At 45.3% G+C, this 27239-nt stretch overlaps 1 protein-coding gene across 3 annotated transcripts in view; it reads right to left on the reverse strand.

Moving 5' to 3' along the window:
* LOC140385184 (arf-GAP with SH3 domain, ANK repeat and PH domain-containing protein 1-like) overlaps positions 1-27239 on the reverse strand; it is a 414311-nt gene that overhangs the window by 184150 nt on the left and 202922 nt on the right. For all 3 annotated transcript variants that reach the window (XM_072467067.1, XM_072467065.1, XM_072467066.1), the window contains exon 12: positions 2975-3075. In XM_072467067.1, coding sequence (XP_072323168.1) covers positions 2975-3075 — 101 coding nt within the window. The remainder of the gene's footprint in view (positions 1-2974; positions 3076-27239) is intronic.

A 27239-nucleotide genomic window follows, 5' to 3' on the forward strand; every position in this document is an offset into this window, starting at 1 on the left:
CCACAGCAATGTGGTTGACTCTTAAAGAAAGAACAACAGCCAGCCCAGTTGACCCTTCAAAGTCCCCCTTACTGACACCTGGGGGCTTGGGCCTGGACAGGGATGGGGGCTTCGGACCTGGGGAGAGGAGGAGGGGCATCAGTCTGGGAAGGGATCGGACCTCGAGAGGGGGCTGCAGTGTGGTATGTCCCCTGGGAGGTTGTGGGGAAGGAGGAGTCCCATGGAGGCTGGGTCTGGGGTTTTTTTAGTTACTCTGGATTTTTCCCCCCTCTGGATTTCTTTCCTCTAACTCTTTCAGAATAACTATAGAGTAAAACTGGCAGAACCACCCGAAGTTAGCGATTTAAATCAGTTCTGTCGGATGGTTCCCAGCCCAGTGCAATTATCCAAAGGAAGTTAGCAATTGCCGGGGATTCCTAGAGGGAATCCCCAGCGCAACAGTGGGGTACCGCCGAAATGCGATGCTGGGGAACCAGAAAGTTATGGGCCAATGTCCCAGACCACACCATCACCGCTCCTGGGTACACTCTATTCCACTGGCTGCACAGATCCAGCACAAGTGGCGGAACACCAGTACACAGTCGGGTGGGAGTTCCTCTGGAAGTCCTCAACATAATTCCAGACCCCATGATGTCTCATGGCATCGCTTCAAACACGGGCAAGGAAACCTCCTACTGATGACCATGTACCACTGATGAATCAGTACTCCTTCATGTTGAATACCACTTGGAGGATGCACTGAGGCTGGAAGGGCGCAGAATATACTCTGGATGACGGACTTCACTGTCCACCACCAGAAAAAGAGCTAGCCATGTCTAAAAGTACATAGCTAGATCTGGTCTGTGGCAGGTTGTGATGGAACCAAAAGAGGGAAAAACATACTTGACATCAACCTCACACACCTGCCTGCCTCAGATGCATCTATTCATGACCGTGTCGGGAGGAGCGATCACCGCAGTCCTTGTGGAGACGAAGGCTCGCCTTAACATTGAAGATACCACCATTGTGTTGGGTGGCACTGCCCATTCTAAATTAGATAGATTTGAAACAGATCCTGCAACTCAAGATTGGCCATCTCTGAGGTGCTATGGGTCAACCAAAATCTGTGACCAGGCCAGGGAATCAACATTTGGTTCAATGAAGAGTGCATGAGGGCATCCTAGTCCCTCCTCCTTCCCCAAAAACATATAAAACTCATCCTATTTCCAATTCTCTCTAGCTTTGACAAAAAGTAATCCAGGCGAAAACGTTAGCTAAGTTTTCTCTCCACAGATGCTGCCAAACCTACTGAGATTGCCTAGCATTTTATATTTTTATAGCAGAATCTGACTATTGCTTCTTGCATTCCTGACTGTTCCCTATAAATTTTATTTCTCATTACAATTCTCAGAGTCAATCATTTTTGGCACTCAAGGAGGCTTGCTAATTGTATAAGTTCAATATTCCAGGATACAGAGTCAGGCGAGGTAGGGAAGGAGGTCAAAGAGCAGGGGGTGCCCAACTTTAATCAGGGAATCAATTACAGCAGTAAGAAGGGATGCCATCTTAGAAGGCTCTTCAATTGGGGTTATTTGGGTAGAACATAAAAAACAAAGAGGAGCAATCACATAGGTGGGAGTGTTCTATGGGCCGCCAAAGAGTCTGAGAAAATAGAAGTGCAGATATGAAGGCAAATTTCAGAGAAGCGCCAAAGTAATAAGGTAGTGATAGTCGAGAATTTCAACTTCCCCAATGTTGACTGGGTAAGTCAAAGTGTTAAAGGTTTAGAGGGAGCGGAATTCGTAAAATGCATCCAAGAGAACCTTTCAAGCCAGTAAGTAGAAAGCCCTATAAGAGAGGGGGCAGTCCTGGACTGGGCAGCACTGTTGCTTCACAGCACCAGGGTCCAGGTTCAATTCTTGGCTTGGGTCACTGTGTGTGTGGAGTCTGCACGTTCTCCGTGTATGCGTGGGTTTCCTCTGGGTGCTCCGGTTTCCTCCCACAAGTCCCTAAAGACGTGCTGTTCGGTAATGTGGACATTCTGGATTCTACCCGAACAGGCGCCGGATGTTGCGACTAGGGGTTTTTCACAGCTACTTCATTGCAGTGTTAATGTAAGCCTACTTGTGACAATAAAGATTATTATTAATTTTTGGTAACAAAGCTAGGCAGGTGGTTTAAGTGTCAGTGGGGGAACATTTTGTAGACAGTGATCATAATTCCATTAGATTCAAGATTGTTCTGGGGAAGGACAACGATGGGCCTGAGATCAAATGATCTCCCACGCTACACTCCATATGCTTCACCCAATTTCTGTCTATGTATTTACATTGTGTATTTATCATATGTCCTATGTTTCTCATGTATAGAACGATCTGTCTGGACTGTACGCAGAACAATACTTTTCACTGTACCCAAATAAATAAAATGTACAACTATGTTGCAGTGTAACCATTCTATTTTTCTTTCTTTTCAGTCCATAGCTTCTCTTGGCTATGAGGCTAGCCTTAAGGCTTTCTCCCAGGATAACACCAATGACAAAAGAAAGTGGTATTGTTTACAATGACTCCACCTGATTTTCTAAACATTTCTTCCTGTATTCTGCTTTCTTGGGGACCATAGCTCATTGGGGTTCTGCTGTGGTATTACCATTGCATTATTTAAGTGAGCCATTTCTTTCAGAAACAGAAGTCAAGAAACAATTTATAAAACATATTAGCTCACATGTCTGGGTAACCTGGAATCTCTCACTTCACTTTCCAACAAAGTTTTGAGTCCAATAGCTTATCAAATAACTTGATTATTTTTGCAAAATATCAGCTGTGTTTTCTGTAACTTAAAATTCAGCTTTTAAGGTTGGAAACGTCAACTGAATGAGATGGATTTCAGGTACTCTCGTGAAATCCATGCATCGGCCTGGAGTAAATGTGAATAAATGTGTCTTTAGTTTGGAAGCAAGAACCAATAAGTTCATTGAGCATAGAAAAATACATACCCATCACTTTTTTTCATAAGATATCCCTTCTTCTCGCTGCCATACTCCTTATTGCCTTGTAGCTGGTGCATACTGTATCCCGATTGTCTACTTTGAGAATCCTAAGAGAAACCAATAGGTTACAACTCTGAATATCTCAAACAATGGAAAAGCAAAAACACAGTGCAAGAGATCCTAATGAGTCAAGTTATGAAGCGCACAACTCGAGAAGATGCAAGGTGCAGCAAAAAAACAAGACAAGAGCAGTTCTATGAACATTCCATCCACCAGCTAACATAAAGGTTGGTCTTAAGTTATCATTCATATGTATTAACTGCCTAGTCTTCCTAACATTTACAATGCTTTTAATTATTGATTATTTACTCTATTAATGTAAGTTGACGGTCAATGGCAATGGGATGACTATAATAAACATATGACACTTAACACCTTGCAACAAAAACTTACATCAATAAGGATTAACCAATGATTTTTTAAAATTGTTCAAATCCAATGTACAAATCAGGCACATAATGGAATGACTCATACACTAGTTAACTTCAGATATTTGTGGACAAATCTAAACCCTTACACTGGGCCAGGTCAAGTCTGTTTTTCTATTCAATCAAGTCTTCAATCAAATGACAGTAGACCCTTGTAACACAGGATTCATAAAAATAGGGGCAATTTATACTGTCGAGTCCAAATGGAGGTTATTGTATCATCTTAATTTGCCTAACTAAGAATTATTCAGGCTCAAATCAAGATTAAAGCTTTCAAGGTTCAGTTTATTTATTTTGTTCCCTAATATCACCACAGCAATTTTGTGCAACAGACCGTGTTTTATTTCTCCAGTAGTTACACTTTTGAGTTCTCACTGCCATTTATACTTCAATGGTGATTTCATTGATTTTTGTGGGCAAAGATTGCTAGGCATATTTGAGATGCGATGATTTGAGATTGGTGAACAACATAGAATAGGTTTGCTAGATAACTAAAATGGAACAGATGAAATAACCTGCATGCAAATGTTAATTAAAACTGGAACTTACTCTCCTAGACTTTGATCAGGAAAGGCAAAAGCATTTGTAAGAGGAAAAAAGTGCAAGTGTAAAAGTAAACACATTTTTACAGAATTCAGAAGTAAATGAAATATCAGTTAAAATACAGCCTTAGAAATTGTCAAAGAATGCTTATAATGTGATTATTCACCATCAGGGTACTTATCAAATTTATATCTATGTAGAGTTCAACAATGGCATAGTATACAAAACAGATAAAATATTTTCAATATGCCACTTTAAGTTCTTAAAGCTAGCAGACAAGCAAATTAACAGTGCAATATGAGACTGTTTTAATAATACTGCATTCTAAAATTCTCAATACCATCTTCAACTTTATATGCATTCAGTGGTTAGCACTGCTGCCGCACAGCACTGGGGATCCAGTTCGATCCCGGCTCCTGTGGAGTTTCAACATTCTCTTCTTGTCTGCGTGGGTCTCACCCCCACAACACAAAAGATGTGCAGGGTAGGTGGATTGGTCATGCTAAATTGCCCCTTAATTGGGAAAAATAAATAAAATCGGACACTCTTAAATGTATTTCTTTTAAAACTTTAGTTGCATTCTATAGGTACCAGTTGATGCATCTCATGCTGGTTAACCATCTTAACTGTATTATACTACCTGTTAAAATATTTCATCCCACAAAAAAAATAGGCCAGTTCATCGTTTAATGAAGGCTGATAAAAACAACTCCTAGGGTAAACAATTTCTTTTTAAAATAAATTTAGAGTACCCAATTATTTTTTTCCAATTAAGAGGCAATTAGCGTGGCCAATCCACCTACCCTGCACATCTTTGGGTTGTGGGGGTGAGACCCACGCAGACACGGTGAGAATGTGCAAACTCCACACATACAATGACCCGGGGCCGAGATCAAACCTGGATCATCAGTGCCGTGAGGCAGCAGTGCTAACCACTGAGCCACCATGCTGCCCTAGGGTAAACAATTTCAATTTCTTGCAAAATGTAACTTTTCATTTTAGAAAAAGGGAATCACACGTCAACTAAACAAGTTTTCCATTGATACCAGCTCCATATAATACACAGCCATACACACATTTATGTCTCACATGAGTCTCCTCCTACCGTTCTTTATCTAATCCCATCAACATTATCTTCTATTCCGTTCTCCGTCATGTTTTTAATCGAGCACTGGGTATATCAATTCTATACAAAGTTAAAAATCTAATCACAACCTTTGTTTGCATAAGTGGGAGCCACAAATCTGAATTGCAAGAAGTCCACAGGTCAGCAAAAGTGCATTATAAGTATGTTGCTGATTGCAATATATGGTGATTGAATAAGTGGCATCTCGTTGGTCTACCAGTCTGTCTCCCTTTTACACTTTATCATTTTGTTCAAATCTCTCTTTTCAGTTAACCTCTCCTAATTTACCAGGTATATTTGAACTTGCTGAATTAAATTTAAAAATATTGAGGGGAAAAATAATTGGAGAAATGAGTACCATATTTTGCATTTTTTTTTTTAAAAAAACAATCCCCTCTCTACATTTTTACAGGCCCTCCGTTTTAGTTCCTCCTGACCTACTTCATGACAGGCTTTAACTATTTGTAAGCTTGGGCGGTACGGCGGCACAGTGGTTAGCACTGCTGCCTATGGCGCTGAGGACCCAGGTTCGATGCCGGCCCTGGATCAGTGCCCGTGTGGAGTTTGCACATTCTCCCAGTGTCTGCGTGGGTTTCACCACCACAACCCAAAGATGTGCAGGTTAGGTGGATTGGCCAGACCAAATTGCCCCTTAATTGAAAAAAAAAAAATCATTGATTACTCTAATTTTAAAAATAAAAATATTTGTAAGCTGAATACAACCTCCTGTGCCACCATCACAAACTGCACCCTCCACGTCACAGCCTTCATTTTTCCATCAACTTGCATCTCGCTTTCTCTATGTGTTATGCACTCGAGTTTAACTATAGTCAGATAGGTCACTCCATTCACAGAGGATGGGAATTCCAAATCCAACCTCTCTCTTGGAGGGTCTATTTGAAAAAACTCTTTTGTGGTAAAGGTAAGAGATTGCATCTTGATCTTGGTCTCCTTCCCGATAGCTCATTTATTAAATTGCTCTTCGGAAACTTGCAATGCCAGTTTGAAAGGAAGCAGGATTTGGGTCATTTACTCAGCACTGCAACAAATATGAGCGACAGAGAAAATGGACCTTTCTAAAAAATATTTTTATTCAAATTTTTACATATTTTCAACCAAACCCCCTTACAGAAATAAGAAAAAAACAAAGAACACATAAATAAACATCTTATAGCTATGTCACGTATTCCCCCAATATACAAGCCCCTCATTAAACGATAATAAACACAGTAGTAAACACAAAGTACCCCCCCCCCCCCCCCCCCCCCCCGCGCGCGTTGCTGCTGCTGTCCACCTCCTAACGCTCCGCTAGAAAGTCTAGGAACGGTTGCCACCGCCTGAAGAACCCTTGCACAGATCCTCTTAAGGCAAATTTTACCCTCTCCAGTTTAATGAACCCTGCCATGTCGCTGATCCAGGCTTCCACGCTTGGGGGCCTCGCCTCCTTCCACTGTAGCAGAATCCTCCACTGGGCTACCAGGGACGCAAAGGCCAGAATACCGGCCTCTTTTGCCTCCTGCACTCCTGGCTCGTCCGATACCCCAAATAGTGCGAGCCCCCAACTCAGCTTAACCCGGGTGTTTACCACCTTGGACACCATCCTCGCAATGCCCCTCCAGAACCCATCCAGCGCTGGGCACGCCCAGAACATGTGGATGTGATTTGCTGGGCTCCCTGCACACCTCACACACCTGTCCTCTACTCCAAAGAACCGACTCAGCCTTGCCCCAGTCATGTGCGCCCTGTGCAGAACTTTAAATTGTCTCAGGCTAAACCTGGCGCAAGAGGAGGAAGAATTTACCCTACCCAGGGCATCCGCCCACGTACCCTCGTCTATCTCCTCCCCCAGCTCCTCCTCCCATTTACCTTTCAGCTCCTCCACCAAGGCCTCCTCCTCCTCCTGCATCTCCTGGTAGATCGCCGAGACCGTGCCTTCTCCAACCCACACCCCCGAGAGCACCCTATTCTGGATCCTACATGCTGGCAGCAGCGTGAATTCCCTCACCTGCCGTCTTACAAACACCCTTACCTACATGTACCTGAAGGCATTTCCAGGGGGGAGCCCAAATTTTTCCTCCAACGCCCCAAGGCTCGCAAACGTCCCATCTATAAACAGGTCCCCCATCCTTCTAATACCTGCCCTGTGCCAGCTCAGGAACCCCCCATCCATTCTCCCCGGGACAACCGATGGTTCCCTGGACTCGTGGTGTACCTAGTCGGCGGGAGCGGCAGCGGTGCCGTCACCAGCGCTCCCAGGCTCGTGCCCACACAGGACGGCATCTCCAGCCTCTTCCACGCCGCCCCCTCCCCCTCCATTACCCACTTGCGTATCATCGCCACATTGGCTGCCCAGTAGTACCCACACAGATTAGGCAATGCTAGCCCTCCTCTGTCCCTGCTCCGTTTCAGAAACACCCTTCTCACCCTCAGGGTCTTTTTCACCCATACAAACCCCATGATGCTTCTGCTGACCCGCTTGAAAAAGGCCTTGGGGATCAGGATGGGGAGGCACTTGAATATAAAAAGGAACCTCGGGAGCACCGTCATCTTCACCGACTGTACCCAGGGAGAGTGGCAGCATATCCCACCTTTTAAACTCCTCCTCCATCTGCTCCACCAGCCTCGTCAAGTTGAGTTTGTGTAGGGCCCCCCAAGCTCCTGGCCAATGGATCCCTAGGTACCGAAAACTCCTTTCCGCCCTCTTCAGTGGAAGCTTGTCAATCCCCCTTCCCTGGTCCCCTGGAGGTATCACGAATAGCTCACTCTTCCACATGTTGAGCTTATACCCGGAAAAGTCTCCAAACTCCAAGGATCCACATCACCTCCGGCATCCCCCCCCCCCCCCCCCCCCCCCACCGGGTCCGCCACATACAGTAACAGGTCGTCGGCATACAGCGATACCCGGTGTTCCTCCCCCCACCACACCAGCCCCCTCCAGTTCCTGGACTCCCTCAGGGCCATCGCCAAAGGCTCAATTGCCAACGCAAATAGCAGGGGGCACTCCTGCCTCATCCCCTGGTACAGCCGAAAGTATTCCGACCTCCTCCGATTTGTTGCCACAATCGCCACCGGGCTTCGTACAGTAACCTAACCCAACTAACGAACCCCTCCCCGAGCCTGAACCTCCTCAGCACTTTCCACAGGTGCCCCCACTCCACCCTATCGAAAGCCTTCTCCGCATCCATAGCCGCCACTATCTCCGCTTCCCCCTCCACTGCAGGCATCATGATTACATTTAGGAGCCTCCACACATTGGTGTTTAACTGCCTTCCCTTCACGAAACCCATCTGGTCCTCGTGGATCACCCCCGGGACACAGTCCTCAACTCTGGTAGCCAACACCTTCGCTAACAGCTTCGCATCCACGTTGAGGAGCAAGATTGGCCTATACGACCCACACTGTAAAGGGTCCTTGTCCCGCTTCAAGAAGAGAAAATGGACGTTGAGTAATTCTGTGGCTTGTCCAATTTTCAGTGCAAAAGTCAAGTGCATCCTCCTTCAGATTGAGAATTTTCTTTTGGTGACCTGATATAGCTGAAGGTATGTGTGAGATGCAGAAAGAAAAAGGGAGAAACAGATATACTTTGCTGAAAGATTCATGCTGTTGTAATAGGAGGAGGAAAATGGAGGATGGAATGGGGATGCCAGGGAGGAACGTGGAGGTATTGGCAGGAGAAACAGAGGGGAGGGACTGGGTAAAAGGAGAAAAGACAAGGAGAAAAGTAAATAGAGAGCATTGTTTGGGGTGATGGGTGCGCGGTCAAAGCAGGATGATGTGGGACCAGGACAGGAATTGGAGAGTAATACATTGACAAACTGAGACATTAAAACATTGTAAGGGCCCTTATTCACCAACATAAATTAAGCAAATCGACCCCTTGAAAATTAAGTCTTGTAGGGGCCAGTGAGAAATTCAGCATGCTCTGAAAGTTGCAATGCTAACAAGTTGCTTTCCCCTCTATTCTCCATAGATATTTGGTGACCAGCAGTCGACAAGGGGGAGACAGAATAGCCCAAAGGCTGGTGCACCCATTTAACAAATGCTGAAAGGTACTGCAATGACAATACATAACAGAAACAGAGGGGGCCAATCAACAAAATGGACCCAAGGAATAGAAGCCATTCCACTTTCAGAAAAAGGAATGGTGGGGAAAACACAGGTGCGCATACACACTACTTCTACACCACTTGAGATGAGTACAAGGAAATTTCTGTTCCAGAATGTCTGCTGTTCTCTGGAAAATGCACTTCTGGAGTGCCATCATGTGGTAAATGCTAACTACTACAGTTAGATCGGAGTAAGATTAGATGATGGAGTAACATATTAATAAGAACACAAGAACTAGGAGCAGAAGTAGGCCATCTGGACCCTGGAACCTGCTCCGCCTTTCAATAAGATCATGGCTGAACTTTTTTTTAAGACACAGCTCCACTTGCCCATCCATCGTAACCCTCAATTCCTTTACTGTTCAAAAATCTTTCTATCCTTGCCTTAAAAACATTCAATGAGGTAGCCTCAACTGCTTCACTGGGCAGGAATTCCACAGATTTACAACCCTTTGGGTGAAGAAGTTCTTCCTCAACTCAGTCCAAAATCTGCTCCTCCTTATTTTGAGGTTATGTCCCTAGTTCTAGTTTCATCCGCCAGAGGAAGCAACCTCCCTGCTTTTATCTTAACTAATCCCTTCATAATTTTATATGTTTGTATTAGATCCCCACTCATTCTTCTAAATTCCAATGAGTGTAGTCCCAGGTTACTCAGTCTCTCCTCATAACTCCGCAATCAACCTAGTGAATTTACTCTGCACCCCTCCAGTGCCAGTATATCCTTTGTCAAGGAGATCAAAACTGTACATAGCACGCCAGGTGTTGCCTCACCAGCACCCTATACAGCTGCAACATAATCTCCCTGTTTTTAAACTCCATCCCGTTAGCAACGAAGGACAAAATTTCATTTGCATTCTTAATTACCTGCTGCACCTGCAAACCAGCTTTGTGCGATTCATGCACAAGGACACCCAGGTCTTTCTGCACAGCAGCACGATGCAATTTTTTACCATTTAAATAATAGTCCATTTTGCTGTTATTCTTACCAAAATGAATGGCCTCACAGCAGATTAGAATGTTGAAACCACTTTTTAAATTTGTGACTATTTGATCTCGTGACATTCCACAGGGAGTCGAGGTCAAATGAATTGGGGTTTGGAGGGTACGCACCGAATAATCGGACCCAGCCAGGGAGCAGGTAAAGGAAGAGTGAGTGGCACAGCAGGAATAGAGGAAAAGAAAAATAATGGGGTAAAATATGATCAGAGCACCCAGGAAAGGAGAAAAATGGATTCAGGAAATGGGAAATAGGGAAGGTGAGGGGCTGGAGGAGCAAGGGCAGTGAAACTACCTAGGCTGGATTCTCCGTCCAGTGACGCCGGAATTAGGAAACGCAATCGGGCAGAGAATCGCGTGTCAGCTGAAAATCGAGGCCAGCCCCGGGTATCCAGCTGAATGCCATGCGCTAGTGCCTCGACAATGGCTTGAATGCGTTCCAATGGCATGCAAATTGTACAGTAAACGCCATTGGCATATCATTAACGGGCCCGACCAGGCAATTTCCAGGCCCCCTGTGATGCTCCGCCAGGAAGAATTACCCATGGCGAACTTCACTTGCGGTATTTAAAATCAGGAAACAGGCACCATGGCTGCGGAGAGAGAGAGAGCGGGTACGAAATGTCCAACATCGCTAGTGTGTGCTGACAATTGTGCCACTGGCCAGGGCGCTTCTACCAGGGCCAGGATGGGATAGACCGTGGGTTGGGGTGGTTGGGCACGGGCCACCATTGCCGCAACCTGCAAGGCAGCCATACAGCTGCTCACACTGCTGACTGCCCACTGTGAACTTAGCGCCACGGGTCGTAAGGGTTCCTTTTTCTCAGGCTGCCTCGCGAGGTACCATCTAGCCCCAGCCGAACAACCAATGGGACGGGCATGCTCCAATGCAACCAGTGCCATTGTCTTACCTAGGATGACGGTGTGGGGGAGGAGAGTGCCTATATGCAGCTCCTGCTCATCAGGCTCTCCAATGTTATCCCGACCCCATAGTATCACATGCCGGCATGCATTGGAATTGCACTAGTTCCACGTGCCGCTGGTGCTAGCCCATTAAGATGTGCTAAACTGCTCCGGGACTGGAGCCGCTATAGTGAACATAGAACACTCGCAATTCAATCCCGGGGTCAGCACTTAGTCTCTCAAACGGAGAGTCCAGCCCACTCAGTCGAATGGTTCTCTTCCCTCCACACAATTCTTGATGAGTATTGTAGCCACCTGAATTGGCCACTTCCCGACTTAAAATGGAGAACCGCAAAGGCTGAAGGGAAATTCAGCCAACACAGGCAAAAACTAGCAGGTGCAAGTTTATTGTGTATTAGACTCTGCAGAAACCCAGACAGCATCGATACAAGCAGCCATCTGCATAGTAATGTAGCAGCCATCTACATAGTAATGAGCGATCCCCGGGAACAATCAAAACATTTTAAGGTAAACCAGGCCAAGCCAGACTCCTCGGCGCCAGCAGCAACCAACACAAAAGAGGTTAACGGACACTTAAAGACCGCCCAACGATCAGGGAACAGCTCCAGCATTGGAGAAATCGAACCAAGCGATTGGAACAAAGTCCAATCACTTGAAACCAGGTACGGCGACCGCCCCGAAGGGCGGGAAGCCCCTGGGGACTATAAAGTAAAGCCCCCAAGTTCAAATCGTCCTTCTTGACAGGGTCACTCAGCAACGCGAAACAACCCTTGACAGTGACCTGTCCGGCGGCCTCCAAGAAAGTAAGTCTCAAGTCAACGCTTGCTACGAGATAGGCGCTCCTAGCTACCAGTCCATACCAGCTTTTGAATCCCGCAGACTCCTAACCCGAACGAAAGGCCATTTGTTCCCCTGACCTGGTGGGCCAGTCCGAAGCTAAGTATAGACCTGTTAGTTATAGAAATAGCTAGAAAGTAGAGTTTATGCAGGAGTAGTGATTTACTGTGTATAATAAATGTGTATTGATTTGAATCTTACTAATTGGTGTGTTGAGTTATTGAACATTACTTGAACTTGAACCTCGAGGCGGTATCATAAAGATACCTGGCGACTCTAGAGCAAAGGTTATAAAGCAGAGGAAATTGAACCAACCAAAAGTTAGCAACAGTATGTCTGTTGGGTAGCTCTAGGACCTTGTATTTGTTGCACCTGACAATGGACAGGTATGTTCAGTTTCAGATTGAGGCCTGTTAACTGAAGTTAAATATGTATAATGGGGTGTGAGGTGGGTTATCATCAATTTATATGAAGATTGCATTTAAATATGAGCAATGACAACAGATTGGAGCCAACATCTTCTACAGAAAGGGTCGGGTGAAGGCTCTTTAATAATTATCTTTGAGTATCCTGACAGCAATAACGTGAAACGTCATCTCTTGATTCAACAAATGCTGCGTACTTTCAGCATTATCTGTTTTCATTTCAGATTTCCAGCATCTATTAGTATTTTGCTTCTACATGGTCAAATGCGAGTTCTCATAATTGAAACAACCTCAAAGCAGAAATAATATTTTATTTGCTATATTATTTTTAGTTTTTCCAATTAAGGGGCAATTTAGTGTGGCCAACCCACCTACCCTGCACATAGAAGAGGAGTCATAGAATGCTTGTTGGTGGGGGTGAGGTCCACACAGACACAGTGAGAATGTGAAAACTCCATGCGGACAGTGACCCAGGGCTAGGATCGAACCGGGGTCGACAGCGTCAGGCAGTAGTGCAAACCACGGTGCCACACCATTTGATACATTTTTTTTGAGGATTTAAGAGTGAATACTTCAATTTTGTGTATTAATAAAATCTTGTTCAAATATCTGAAAGTTAACTTCAGTGAATTGTTATTTTGATTTTCCTTCATAATCATATTGCAGAGGAATAAAGAAATATTCTCATCTTCATGGAATCAAATGCATAATATTAATCAAATTCTACATTTTCATTCCAATCAATTTGCATTACATTCATGTAACCTAATCAAAAATAAGGTTGCCGTAACAATACCAGATATATGAGTGTACTATTTAGAAATAAAATACCATACAGGGCAATATAAGACCATTAAAAAAATTGAAAGGACTTTACAATATTTAATTTCGAAGGTGGTAACGTAGAAAACTATTTTTACGTCCGATGGATCAAAAATGTAACAAATACTTTGAAAATGCAACCCAAAGTTTCTGAATTTTAATCAATGTAGAAACTTAATATTTAGCAAATCGTACAAGTTACTTTTTCAACACCACACTGCAACTACAGGCTTTTGGTGGTTTTATAATTAGGGTTCTGAAAATGTAGGTTCAAACTGTTCATATAAAACTGTTGATGAACTTTCCAATTATCTGGTTTGGAATTCAGAACAAAAGCATTTTTTTCTATTTAGCACACTATGACAGCAGCAATAGGTTTTTCCACACCAGAAGACTTTTTGATATACCAGTATATCTCCAGTGGTTCACTGGAAGAAATAGGATGACTTTTAGCTGTGCTCGTTCTAACTGGCTGCGAGTTTGCAGCATGATCTCTGGAACAAGAAAGACAAATAGGCATTCTTCAAATACATTTTTTTTTAATGAGGGGCACAGCATCACAACCTCAATTTTTTTGATTTCCTGTCCAACATTAACTCACACGAGCCAGAAATTCCTCTAGTCCAAAATGCTAGTCATGTTTTGGGAGAATTGCAGTCATTTTTTTTTTTTTAATTAAGGGGCATTTAGTGTGGCTAATCCACCTACTCTGCACATCTTTGGGTTGTGGGGGTGAGACCCATGCAGACACAGGGGACGCGATTCTCTGAAATGGAGACAGAGTGTTCACGCCATCGTGAACGCCGTCGCGTTTCACGACAGCCCGGAACGGGCGTGGGCAGTATCGATTCTGGCCCTCTGGTTCACGCCGCTCCAGCCTCCCTTCCCGGCACCAACTGGGTGCCGTGCCAACCCGCGCATGCGCAAGGGGGACTTCCTCAGCGTGCCAGCCCCGACACAACATGGCGTGGGGGTTCAGGGGCCGTCCGCGAAATAAAATAGGGCCGAGGCTGGAGAGGCCGGCTCGCCGATCGGTGGGCCCCGATCGCGGGCCAGACCCAATCGGAGGCGGCCCCATTGAAGGAGTGCTTTTCCTCGCCCCACAGGCCGCACCCCGACCCTACGCGCAGAGTTCCCACCGGCTGCGAGCAGGTGTGAACGGCAGCGGCGGGACTCTGCCGTTTCCTCGCAGCCGCTCGGCCCATCAAGGCCGGAGAATCGGCGGCCCGCGACCAGTGCCGTGCCAAACGCGGCACGCAAATTCTCCACTCCTCAGAGAATCACGTGCCGCCGTCGGACCGGCGCCAAGGGAAAAAATGGCGCGAACGGCGATTCTCCCATGCGGCGCAGCATGAGAGAATCGTGCCCAGGGAGAATGTGCAAACACCACATGGACAGTGACCCGGGGCCGGGATTGAACCTGGTGCTCAGCGCCATGAGGCAGCAGTGCTATCCACTGCACCACCGTGCTGCCCACACTGTACTGAAGTTATGTAAAAAGCTATCTGTTCTGGGGGGGAAAACAAAGAGAATAAAGGTACTTAGTCTCAACAATTAAAGTGCTAGTTCTGTTTCTCTGTATGACCAGCTGCATGAAACCAGCCGTGTGGAGATAGTGGACAATGGCAGATTTCCCTCCAAAAAATGGCTCTGCAATGCCACAAACTGTTCATCTGTACAGTAGCTATATTTGTGAACGTTATCTATGGTAGAAAATCTCCATAGTAATGCAAAATCTCCAAAAAGTGAAGAAATGGCTCAATCGGTGGCAAGATAAGGGGCAAGTACAGTATTTCCATTTAGCATATTGAAACCCTGTGAATCAACCTTCAATAAATCAAACAGAATGTTGAAATGTATTGCCAAATCAGTAGAGTATAAGTCAAAGGAGGTGTAAACAGCACTTCTATCAGTGCACACTGAATATTGGATCTGGTTTTGAGCAGCAAGGGTAACATTCAAACTTTGAAGGTAGAGATCATTGCAGGGTCTCAAAAGTTGATTTGCAACATCGGAGGACTGAACTGCATGGATAAGATTAAACAAAGTGTGGCTCTTTAGCCTCAAAAGGCACCCTATAAGAGGAGGAGACACATACTGAAACATAAAAGTAAAGGTATCATTACTTTAAGGTAAATGAAAACAATATGGCAGGGAGGCACATGTAAAAACTACCAAAACTGCTCAATTCTGTTGAAATCTTACTCAGTGACAACTTTCTACATTTTGCATGTCTTTAAAATAAAGTTTTCAACACTTTGACCAAACTTTCAGGAAAAGGAATGGAGGGGAAAACTTCAGATTTATCAATTAACTTTTTGGATGTTGTGGTGCAGAAAATTAGATTTTGGGGCGTTGATGAATAAGATGATTAAAACCCCTACCACACGTTCATATATTGCCCATCACCAAAAGTACTCTTCAACAAAAGTCATGGCAGTCGAGATCTCTGCATGTTGATGGCATCATCATGCCAGGGGAAAGTCACACACAAGGAAGGGATGTTTTCCAAAAAGTAGCTCAGCTACTTTAACTATTACGGTATGCATTTTATCATATTTTAAATTTTTAGAATAACTGTTCTGAAGGTCTGATTTTCCTTGGTCTGAGTTTCAAGGCTGTTCTCAAAACGGCTCCAGGTTGCCAGGCAGAATTATGGATGTTAATCATCTTTGTCTTGCTTCCTCAGGAGACAAAGATGAATTCTTCAGACAAACACAATTAAGTTTGAAAGTGCCACACCTACTGAGCAAGAGAAACAAGGAACCTTCTCCCCACCCTGTAAACGTGATTCCACTCACTAAGCTACCGGTGAACGCACCTTCTGGAAAGTTAGCTGTGGAAGCCTTCACAGCTGCATAGACAATCCTACAACCGTCAAAATTTCACTTCAGACAGCACACCATTTGAATTTTAAAACCACCAGACCTTCATTGAACAATAAAGACCGAATTGATTGCATTTTTAAAGTGTGACTTTTTCTTCACCTGGAACTATTCTTTGCGCATGTCTGTGTTAAGAACTACTTTTCTTAAGTAACTTCCAGAGCAATGTGAAATAAAGTAATCCTTTCCCATTTTAAGGAAGGCTTTACTGCTCGGTTATTTCAAATGGAATTTCACAGGTAAGAAAATACATACACACACACACACATACAATAACATTGTTCACAGGCAACTTTAGGGAACACCTTAAAAGCTCCATTACGTAACACTCCATTCATCTTAATTTGTGCCAAAAGCATTTCACACTTTTGAAACTGCAAAAGTTAGAAAATAAAAATAAAAATTGAAAATGCTCAAAACATGCAGGTCAATCAATGCACTATAAGAAAAGTAATAAATTTGAAGTAAGAAACTGCTCGGAATGATATTGTATGACAGGTTTACACATACTAGTGCAGGGCTTCCCGAACTGTGGATTACAAGACAAGATTGTCAGGCCGTGAGCTCCGTGGCAGCAATGGCGGCCATGGATTTAGGATTGATTTCTGACTACTGCAAAGCCCCTTTAAATTCTTGTGTTTTTATTTGTAGTGGGCATGGCCTAATATAGACTTTTAAAAAATACTTTCACAGGATGCAGGAGTCACCGGTTTGACTAGCATTTATTGCCTATATCTAACTGCCCCAAGAAGGTGGCGGCGAGCTGCTCTCCTAACTGCAGCAGTCCATGTATTGTAGGAAAGGAGTTCTTGGATTTTGTCTCAGTGACAGTGAAGGGACACCATATAGTTCCCAGACAGGATGCTGTGTGGCTTGGAGGGGAACTTGCAGGTGGTGGTGGTGTCCCTATGCACCTGCTGCTCTTGTACCTCTATGTGGTAGAGGACCTGGGCTTGGAAAGTGCTGTCAAAAGAGCCGTAGTGCTTTTCTGTAGTGCATGTTGTACACGGTGCACACTGCTGCCACCGTGCGTCAGTGTTGAAGGGAGTGAATGTTGAAGGTGATGAATAGGATGCCTAACAAGTGGGCTACTTCATCCTGGATGGGGTCCTTGGCTGTTAATGATGTTGCACTCACCTAGGCAAATGGGGAATATTCCATCATAGTCCTGACTTGTGCCATGTAGATGGACAGTGAATGGGGAGCCACGAGGCGAGTTACTCTCTGCAAAATTCCTAGCCTCTGACCTGCTCTTCCAGCCACTATGTTTATATGGCTGGTCCAGTTCATTTCTGGTCGCAGAATTGTTACGGTGCAGAAGGAGACCATTTGACCCATCATCTCTGCACCGGCTGAATGCCTCAGTTGAGCCTGCCTCCACCACACTTCCAAGGCAGTGCATTCCAGACCCGAACCACTCATTGTGTGAAGTAGATTTTTCTCACATCACATTTGCATCTTTTGCAAATCAATCTTTTAAACCTATGCCCTCTCATTCTTGACAATTTAATAAAAGGGAACAGTTTCCCCCCATCTACTCTGTCCAGCCCTCTCATGGTTTTGAATCGCCTCTCTGTGTTCACATCCTTCCTATAATGTCATACCCAGAACTGTACACAATATTCCAGCTGCAGTCTAACTGGTGTCTTGTATAAATTCAGCATAGCCTCCTTGCTCTTGTACTCTATGCTTCTATTAATAAAGCCCAGAATACTATATGCTTTACTAACTGCTCTCTCCACCGGCCCTGTCACCTTCAATGACCTACACAGATTTACACCTTGGTCCCTCTGCTCCTGCACCCCTTTTAAAATTTTACCCCTTATTTTATATTGTCTCTCATGTTCTTCCTACCAAAATGCATCACCTCACACATCTGCCACCTAGTTTAGTTGCCCATTCCACCAACTTGTCTATGTCCTTTTGAAGTTCTACACTGTCCTCTTCAGGGTTTACGATACTTCCAAGTTTTGTATTATCTGCAAACTTTGAAACTGTCTTTGTTTCATCTGCAAACTTTGAAACTGTCCCCTGAACACCAAGACTAAGATCTAGATCATTAATGTATATCAGGAAAAGCAAGGGTCCCAATACTGACCCCTGGGGAACACCACTGCAAACATTCCTCCAGCCCAAAAAATATACATGGAGTATTACTCTTTGCTTCCTATTATCCAGCCAGTTTTATATCTACATTGTTGCTGTCCCTTTTATCCACGGGTTATAACTTTTCTCAGAGGTCTGCTGCATGGCACTGTCTTGAATGCCTCTGAACGTCCATGTACACCACAGCAACAGCAATACCCTCATTGATCCTCTCTGTTACCTCTTCAAAAAAAATCCAGAAAGTTAGTTAAACAGGATTTCCCTTTTAGAAATCCATGCTGGTTCTTCCTAATTAACCCCCATTTTTCCATGCGCCTACTAATTCTATCCCAAATTATTGTTTCTAGAAACTTGCCCACTACTGATGTTAAACTGATTGGACTGTAATTGCTGGGGCTATCCTTACAAGACAACCTTTTTTGAACAGGAGGTTGATAGTGAGGGACTTCAGTGATGATAATGTCATTGAATGTCAAGGGGAGATAGTTAGAATCATTCTTATTGTAAATGGACACTTGTGTGTCGAGAGTTTATTTGCCACTTGTCAGCTCAAACCTGAACGTTGTACAGATCTTGCGGCATATGGGCATGGACTGCTTCGATATCCTACGAGTCAGTAATGATGCTGAACATAGTACAACAGCGAACATACTCATTTCTGACCTTCTTGTGGAGGGAATATCATTAACCAAGCAGCTGAAGATGGTTGGGCCTAGAACATCCTAAGGAACTCCTGTGGTGATGCCCTGGGACTGAGATGATGCACCTCCAACAACAACAACCATCTTATTAGGTATGATTCCAACCATGGAGAGTTTGTTTATTCCCACTGACTCGTTTTGCTGGACCGCCTTGATGTCACACCCGGTCATATGCTGCCTTGACGTCAAGTGCAGTCACTCAGCTCATCTCTTGCATTCAGCTCCTTTATCCATCTTTGGACCAAGGCTGTAATGAAGTTAGGGGTTGAGTGGTCTGTTTGAGTGCCACTGAGCAGGTTATTGCTGAGTAAGTGCAGGTAGTGCTTTCGGCAACCCCTTCAATCTCTTTGCTGGTGATCGAAAGTAGACTGCTGGGGCAGTAATGGGCAGAGTTAGATTTATCCTGTTTTTTGTGGACAGGGCATGCCTGGGCATTTTCCACATTGCCGGGTAGATGCCTGTGTTGTAGCTACAGTAAGTCCTCATTTAAAGTTGTGTTTGCTTTCCTGGAAATCGTGACATTAAGTGAAAACTTTATGTAAATCAGGAGTTCCCATTTGAATCAACATTAAAACCAGAATTATGTTTGTTCGGACATTGCTTGCCTGGAGAAAACAATGTACAAGTTGAAATATTGGACATGTGCAGTGCTGTACATTGCTAGCTGGAATACAAACAAACAACAAAGAACAATACAGCACAGGAACAGGCCCTTCGGCCCTCCAAGCCTGTACCGATCATGATACCAACCTTGGCCAAAACCCTCAGCACTTCCTTGTGCCGCATCCTTCTATACATCCTATCCACATATTTGTCAAGATGCCTTTTGAAAGCCGTTAATGTATCTGCTTCCACAACCTCCCACACGTTCTATCAGAGTTCCTACAGTGCAGGAGGCAGCCATTCGGCCCTTCGAGTCTGCACCGACCCTCTGAAAGAGTATTCCACCCAAGCTCATTTCCCTGCCCTATCCCAATAACACATTAACCTAACCTAAACATCTTTTTTGGACACTAAGCGACAATTTGGCATGGCCAATCCACTTACAACCGGCACATCTTTGGACTGTGACATACCTACGGCATGTGGACTGCACCCGATGAAACCCACGCAGACACGGGGAGAATGTGGAAACTCCACATAGACAGTCACCCGAGGCCGGGAATCAAACCCGAGACCCTGGCGCTGGAAGACTGCGCTGCTAACCGTTGTGCTACCGGGCGGTCCAATAACTTGCAAAATAAAATAAATCACCAAATCTCACAGAAATACTATGTAAATTCGATAACATCAAGCCAGCCAAACAAGCCAGAGTAGCAGAGCTTGTGTATCTTACCCACAGCTACCCTGAAACTCAGCTCAACGTTTTTACTTGTTTTGCTTTCCATGGTTTCTCTCTCTCCTTCCCCACTCTGTCTCTGTCTTCCTGTCTCTGGAGCACCCAGACCACTTCCTGACTTTGCAGGGGACAAGCCCATTCTGCAGGTTGGTGCAAAAGAAGTCGAGGAATCATAAGAGCCAGGAGTGCAATGAAAGGCACCAACAGGAGTCGTGGAAGCTGGAGAGCTGCTTCCTCCCCGGGTTATTCACAGCTCAGCACCTGATTGACAGCCAGCAGCCATCGACTCTGCATTTACTTTTGGCTGAAAAGGACATAAACACTCCAGCCTTGTATTTTACACTGATCTGCTGGGGGTGCGGTTGACCCATGGAGATTTTTACACCTTTAGTAATAATAACAAAGAATCATCCGCTAAAAGGACACCCTATGTTCTAACCTCCCCCCCCCACCCCCACCCCCAACTCTGAGGAATCGGGAGTATTCCTTTTTTCCCCTGGTGCACAAGGTATTCTCAAGGATTGATCTTTTCATGGTGGAGAAGATGCCATTGGCTGGAGTTAAGAGAGTAGAGTATTCGGCAATTGTGATCTCGGATCACATTCCACACTGGATGGACATGGTATTGGAGAAGGGGGGTGGCCCAGAAGCTGGGGTGGAGGATGGAGGTGGGGCTGCTGGCGGACCGGAGTTTCTGTGATAAGATAGGGAAGGTAATTAAGGAGTATGTGGGGTTTAATTGTCCGGGGGTGGTCTCGCCGTCGGTGATTTGGGAGGCCCTGAATATTGTTATAAAATGTAAAAAGTTGAAAATTTGGAATAAAGATTCTTTTAAAAGAATTCATGACAGCATGCAGCAGGACTGCAGAGCTTTGATTTGATCCAGCTGAGATTGCTTCAGTTTATCATATACTGCTTCTGCTGTTTGACCAGATTTTAAATGTGCCTGGTGTTGCTCCTGACATTACCCTCCTGCACTCTTCATTGAACTCAGATTGCTCACTGAGGCTGGATTGTGGCTGCCACAAAAAAGTTTTTTTTTTGGTGGAGAGCATATTTCTCCAATGATCAGGATCATAATGCATTACTAATCATGATTATATTATATTAATAATCAGAATCATAATAATAGGGCAGCACAGTTGCATAGTGGTTGGCACAGTTGCTTCACAGCTCCAGGGTCCCATGTTCGATTCCCGGCTTGGGTTACTGTCTGTGCGGAGTCTGCACGTTCTCCCAGTGTGTGCATGGGTTTCCTCCGGGTGCTCCGGTTTCCTCCCACAGTCCAAAAATGTGCCAGTTAGGTGGATTGGCCATGATAAATTGTCCTTAGTGTCCAAAAAGGTTAGGTGGGGTTACTGGGATAGTGTAGAGGTGTGGGCTTGAGTGGGGTGCTCTTTCCAAAGGCCGGAGCAGACTCGATGGGCCGAATGGCCTCCTACTGCACTGTAAATTCTATGAATCCTTTTGCAGCAATAATGAGGATCCTATTACATCAATGTTCAAGATGTCCTATCAGGTTCCTATTACTTAAAAGATTCAGGATACCATTACATGAATAATCAGGATACCATTGCATTAATAGTCTGGTGCCTACTGCATCAACAATCAGCATCCTATTGCAGAAATAATTAGCATCCGATTACATTAATAATCAGAATCCTATTGTATTTGTTACACTTTCTATTGCATTAATAATCAGTGGCCTATTGAGTCAATAATCAGGAAATGGTTGCATCAATAATAAAGAAACAGATTATTAATTAAAATATTCTGATTATTAATCAAAGTCCTATTACATCAATAATCAGGATCCTATTTAAAAAATTAAAGCAATTTATCAATTGAGTCAATAATTATGATCCTATTAGATTGATTATTCGCATCCAGATTATTAAAGTTCAAAATCCATAAAGTTTTTCATCAATCAGTGACTAACTCTAGCAATAATATGGATCCTATTACATCAATCGGAGTCCTTCCCAAGCCCCCCATTCAACAGCTGAAGCCTGCTCCTGCTAAACAAATTTCATCACAAATTTTCACTCTGGGATCAAGCAAAAGTTCAGATTTGATTTAATTCAAACAGCCTAAATCTCTAATGAACTGCAATACTGAGTTTAGTTTCATGTTAACTGCTTGTTAACAATTATATCACTACCTCTCATAAAAACTGTACTTTCCTGATAAATAACTTAAAATCAAAAAGTAAGATTTTGGTACATTTTTCCCATTAACTTCTTTTGTAAACAAAAGGAAACTCTAATGCACTCTTTATTTTAAATTATTCTGTTTTCCATAAAAGCTAACTTCTAAGTTTTAGGGCGCGATCTAATCGAATTGGAACAAAGTCCCAGGGTGAGCGCATTTAGCCGGGTGTTTCCCAGTGCTCTCAGTGCTGAGAAACACCAAGCTATCTACCGGGGATCTGGTTCAATTTGTGGCCTCAGCGGGGAACTCCTGACGAGGCCACAATTAGTCCCGCCTCCTGCACTGAGGAGCTCCGCTCGCTAGAACTCCTCTGTGGAGGGAGAGATCTCTTGATACCTCGACGCGCCCCCCGAACACTCCCAAAATCCAATATCACCCCCCCCACCCCATACGTGAAGGGCACCCTCGGACCCATTCCCCTGCGCGGGAAAAATATCAGCATGGCACCGTGGCGCTGCCAGGGTGACAGGCTGGTAGTGCCATCCTATCCAAAGGGCAAGCACTGGGAGACCCCGAGTGCCATTCGTCTGGACCCAGTTTGTGGAAACCAGCACTGAATGGCGCTCACCCAAGGTCTCTGAGGCAAAAGGGTTAGGTCTCAGCGCATTGGGTACCTCAGGGAAATGCATATCAGAGTGAGACAAGCGGTGTCACTTTAATATGTAAATTAGAAAAATGGTGAGCCTACCCACAATCGACGGGATTCAGATCGGGATGTTTTGCGAGATTGCATTAGATCTAGCGAGACATGGCGAGCCGTGCAGTTCCAGGAAGAGGCGTCTTCCGGCCGTGCCATGCCACGCTGCCTTTCGTGCATAATGCAGCCGGTAGATCGCATTGTTAGTATCATATGTTGGATACCATCAAGAATATTACAACAGCAATATGTTTTTCTGCTCAATGTGCTGGTTCTCGTTTCGTATGCTGCTTGTTGCGTTAGAAAAACATGCTGCGTTGCTGTGTTAGGAAAACAAAGCTCATTTTAAGGCAATGATATTTAAGGTATAATTTTAAGTGTGTTGAATTTAATGTTTCTGTGCCTGGAAGGGTAAAACCTATGGTTAGATTCATGCTGGACAAAGGTGCTTGTATGCATGGGGGTTGATTAAGTTCCCACTGTGTCTCTATTGTGTTTAGAGAGGGTTACCTTGTGAAAAATAAATAACCCGGCAGTGATTGCTTAACAGCTGGGACTTTGTAATGAGAGAAGCTTTTAATTTTTAGTTTAGCTAATTTGATTGCAGCTGAAGATAGGTGGTGAGAGAGAAGACAACTCTAACAGCTCTGCTAAAAGCCTTGCTAGAAGAAAAGCCATACTATGGAATAATGGTTAAAAAAACAGATGCTGGAATTTTAAAGTCCAGCTAGTTAAGGAAACTAGAGAATGGAGAGAAGTGTCCAAGAAGTCAAAAGTTAAGTGGACAGATATGGTTCAGAAAAATTCAAGGCAGAATAAACAAAGTGGTTTGAGTTAAAGAGACAATTGCAGTAACCAGATTTAAAATGGTATAGCAGAAGCTAGAAGAAACTCAACCGTTGGGTGCCGTTTTAATAGGAGTCTGGGGATGACTTTTGGTGGTAGCCATGGAGTGAGTGGTTGCACATTTGGTGGCTCCCGCTCGCGGTGGAATTTTTTGGTCCTTTCCCACCCTATTCAAGAGGTGTTTGCTGCTGTGAAGTTCATGAGCATTGAGAAATTGCAGTAGTCCATCGGCAGGGCCGGTTTATGGTTAATCAGACGAGGAGTGTAACAAGTAAGAGACAGCAGTTGGGCGAATGTTAATTCAAGGTGTGACACAGGAAAAGATGGCAGAGGGTGCTGAGGTGTTGTTGCCCGCCCTGTGGCCTTTCGGACAGCTTATGGACCTTTTGATTGCAAAGTTCCAGCAGCAGAGGCAGGTGGCCTCAGAAGACATTGGCAAGGCTGGTGGAGCCGCTTAGGGCTGCTATCGCGAGAGTGGAGCAGAGGTTGGATGCGCAGGGTCTCACACTCCAGTAGGTGGAGGAATCGATGGGGGGGGCATGAGGACCAGGTGGCCTCGTTGTAGGCAGAGATGGTTCTCGTGGCAGATAGCCATAAGAGGTTGAGGGAGAAGGTAGAGGACCGTGGAACCGTTTCAGGAGGCAGAATTTCCGGAATGTGGGGTTGCCTGAGGGGATCAAGGGAATGCAGACCGCAAAGGATGCGGCAATTTATATTGGAGAAGTTGGTGGGGAGGGGATCTTTGAGCCCCCCCCCCCCAAGGTGGATCAAGTGCATAAGGCGCTGAGGAGGAGGCCGAAGAAAGGGTAGCCACTGGGTGCAATCATTTTCTTGGCAAGAAGAAGATAGTGAAGTGGGCAAAGCAAACAAAAAAGTGCACCTGGGGAGGAAATGTGCTGAGGATCTACCACCTGGATGCTGAGTTGGGCAAGCGGCGGGCCGGTTATAATCGGCTCAAGGCTGCCCTCGATAAGGAACGGCTGAAGTTTGGGGTGTCGTATCCTGCTCATCTGTGCATCACGCACCAGATCGAGAGTTTTATTTTGACACACCGGAGGAGGTGAATAAATTTATGAGACACCACGGACTGGGAAGTGCGTGAAGAAACTGAACTTTGGAGATGGGGGAGTGTGGGGAATATGGGTTTGGACAATGGGCAAATTGTTGTATTCAATGAATATGGGTGAGGAGTAGATGAATGTGGCTTTTTAAATTTTTTTATACTGGGTTTGGGAATTTGCGGGCGAAGGGCAGTTGTGGGGAAGGGGGGTAGGCGAGGCCTCAAGTGGAGGCCACAATGCCAGCTGGTTGGCTAATTAACGGGAATGAAATGGGGGGGAAATCTACCGGAGGAGGGAGTGGTGGTTGGGTTCTCGTTTTGTTTTTGGTTATGGGGGGGGGGGGGGGAGTAAAGTGGGGTGGAGAGGGATGCTGATGAAGGTGCTGTTGATGTGGCGCAGTTGGTTAAAAGGGGATGGCAGCGGACATCTTGGGGAGGGCCCCGAGTGTGAGTGACGTGTGGACCAGGAGGAGCTGGCTAAAGAGGGGATATGGCTGATCGGCGAGGGGGAGGCCCCGACCCAGTTGATTACGTGGAACGTATGGGGTCTAAATGGCCCGGTCAAACGTTTTCGCACATTTAAGGAGTTTAAAGGTGGATGTTGTATTTCTTCAGGAGACACACCGGAAGCTGGGAGACCAGACGAGGCTGAGGAAGGGCTGGGTGGGGCAAGTGTTCCACTCTGAGCTGGAAATGAAGACGAGCAGGGTAGCTGTGCTGATCAGCAAGAGAGTGACCTTTGAGGTCGGTAGTATTGTGACCGATCCTGGGGTAGGTTTGTAATGGCTAGCGGGAAACTCGAGGGATGACTGCGATGCTAGTGAATGTAGATGCCCCATATTGGGATGATGTGGATTTTTAAGGCAGACTTTAGGGAGGATCCTGGGCCTGGACATGCATCGGCTGATTATGAGGGAAGATTTTAACACGGTTCCGGATCAGAGGTTAGACCGGCCATGCCCTAGGTCCCTGAAGATTTACGCTATGGCGAGGGAGTTGATGGAGTTTATGCAGCATATTGTGGAGGGGGGAGCATGGCGGTTTGGGAGGCAGAGAGCAAAGGAGTTTTCTTACTTCTCGCAAGTGCACCGGGTGTACTCCAGGATTTATACATTTGTGCTAAACAAGGCGCCATGCTGGGTGGATTTGCGGATGGTGCAGCGGGAGACTGGATTTGGGGTTGATAGCGGACAAGGGAGTCTGGAGGTTGAGGGTGGTCATCCGAAATGCTGTGGACCTGAACGATACAGGGGAGTTGTGGGAGACATTGAAAGCGATGGGAAGGAGGAATCTATACTGATTCTGCCACACAGAAAGAGCACGGAGGCAGAGGTTGGTGGAGAACATCCTGAGGGTGAACCAGAGATATTCGTTGGCGCCTGAGGAGGCATTACTAAAGGAGAGGCAGAGGTTCCAGATGGAGTTTGGCCTGGTGTCTACTGGAAAGGCAGTGGGATAATTGGGCAGAGCCAGAATGAGTATGGGAGAAAGGGAGTATCAGTTGAAGAAGCAGGCGGCTTGGAAGGGTGAGAGATGAGAGGGTCAAGGGAGTATCGGAGCCGGAAGGGGTGAATGGAATTTTTGAGGCCTTCTATTGGAGATTGTATGACTCAAAGACTCTGGTGGGGGATGAAGGGATGAGGCAGTTCTTGGATGGTTGAGGAGGCGGGGGGGCAGGTGAGTTCCTAGCTGGATATTAATGAAATGAAATGAAAATCGCTTATTGTCACGAGTAGACTTCAATGAAGTTACTGTGAAAAGCCCCTAGTCGCCACATTCCGGCGCCTGTTCGGGGAGGCTGGTGCGGGAATTGAACCGTGCTGCTGGCCTGCCTTGGTCTGCTTTAAAAGCCAGTGAGCTAAACCAGCCCCATGAGGTTTGGTTTGGAGCTGGGGCCTTTGCTCATAGGGATGCATAATGAGTCGAAGGCGAAGGGGGAGCTTCCACTCAAAACTCTGTCGCAGGCTTCTATAATCGCTCATTTTAAAGAAGGACAAAGACCCGGAGCAGTACAGATCGGACTGCCCAATTTCGCAGTTGTTGGCGGAGGTGCTGGCGGCGCGGACAGAGGATTACCTGCCAGGGGTGATACGTGAGGAGCAGACAGGGTTCGTGAAGGGGCGACAGCTGTCGGCAAATGTACGGAGGCTGTTTAATTTTATTTTGATGCCCTCAAGAGGGCAGAGAAGAGGAAGTGGTGGTGGCAATGGACACGGAGA

This window comes from Scyliorhinus torazame, chromosome 11 (assembly GCF_047496885.1).
Source record: "Scyliorhinus torazame isolate Kashiwa2021f chromosome 11, sScyTor2.1, whole genome shotgun sequence".
Lineage (NCBI taxonomy): Eukaryota > Metazoa > Chordata > Chondrichthyes > Carcharhiniformes > Scyliorhinidae > Scyliorhinus > Scyliorhinus torazame.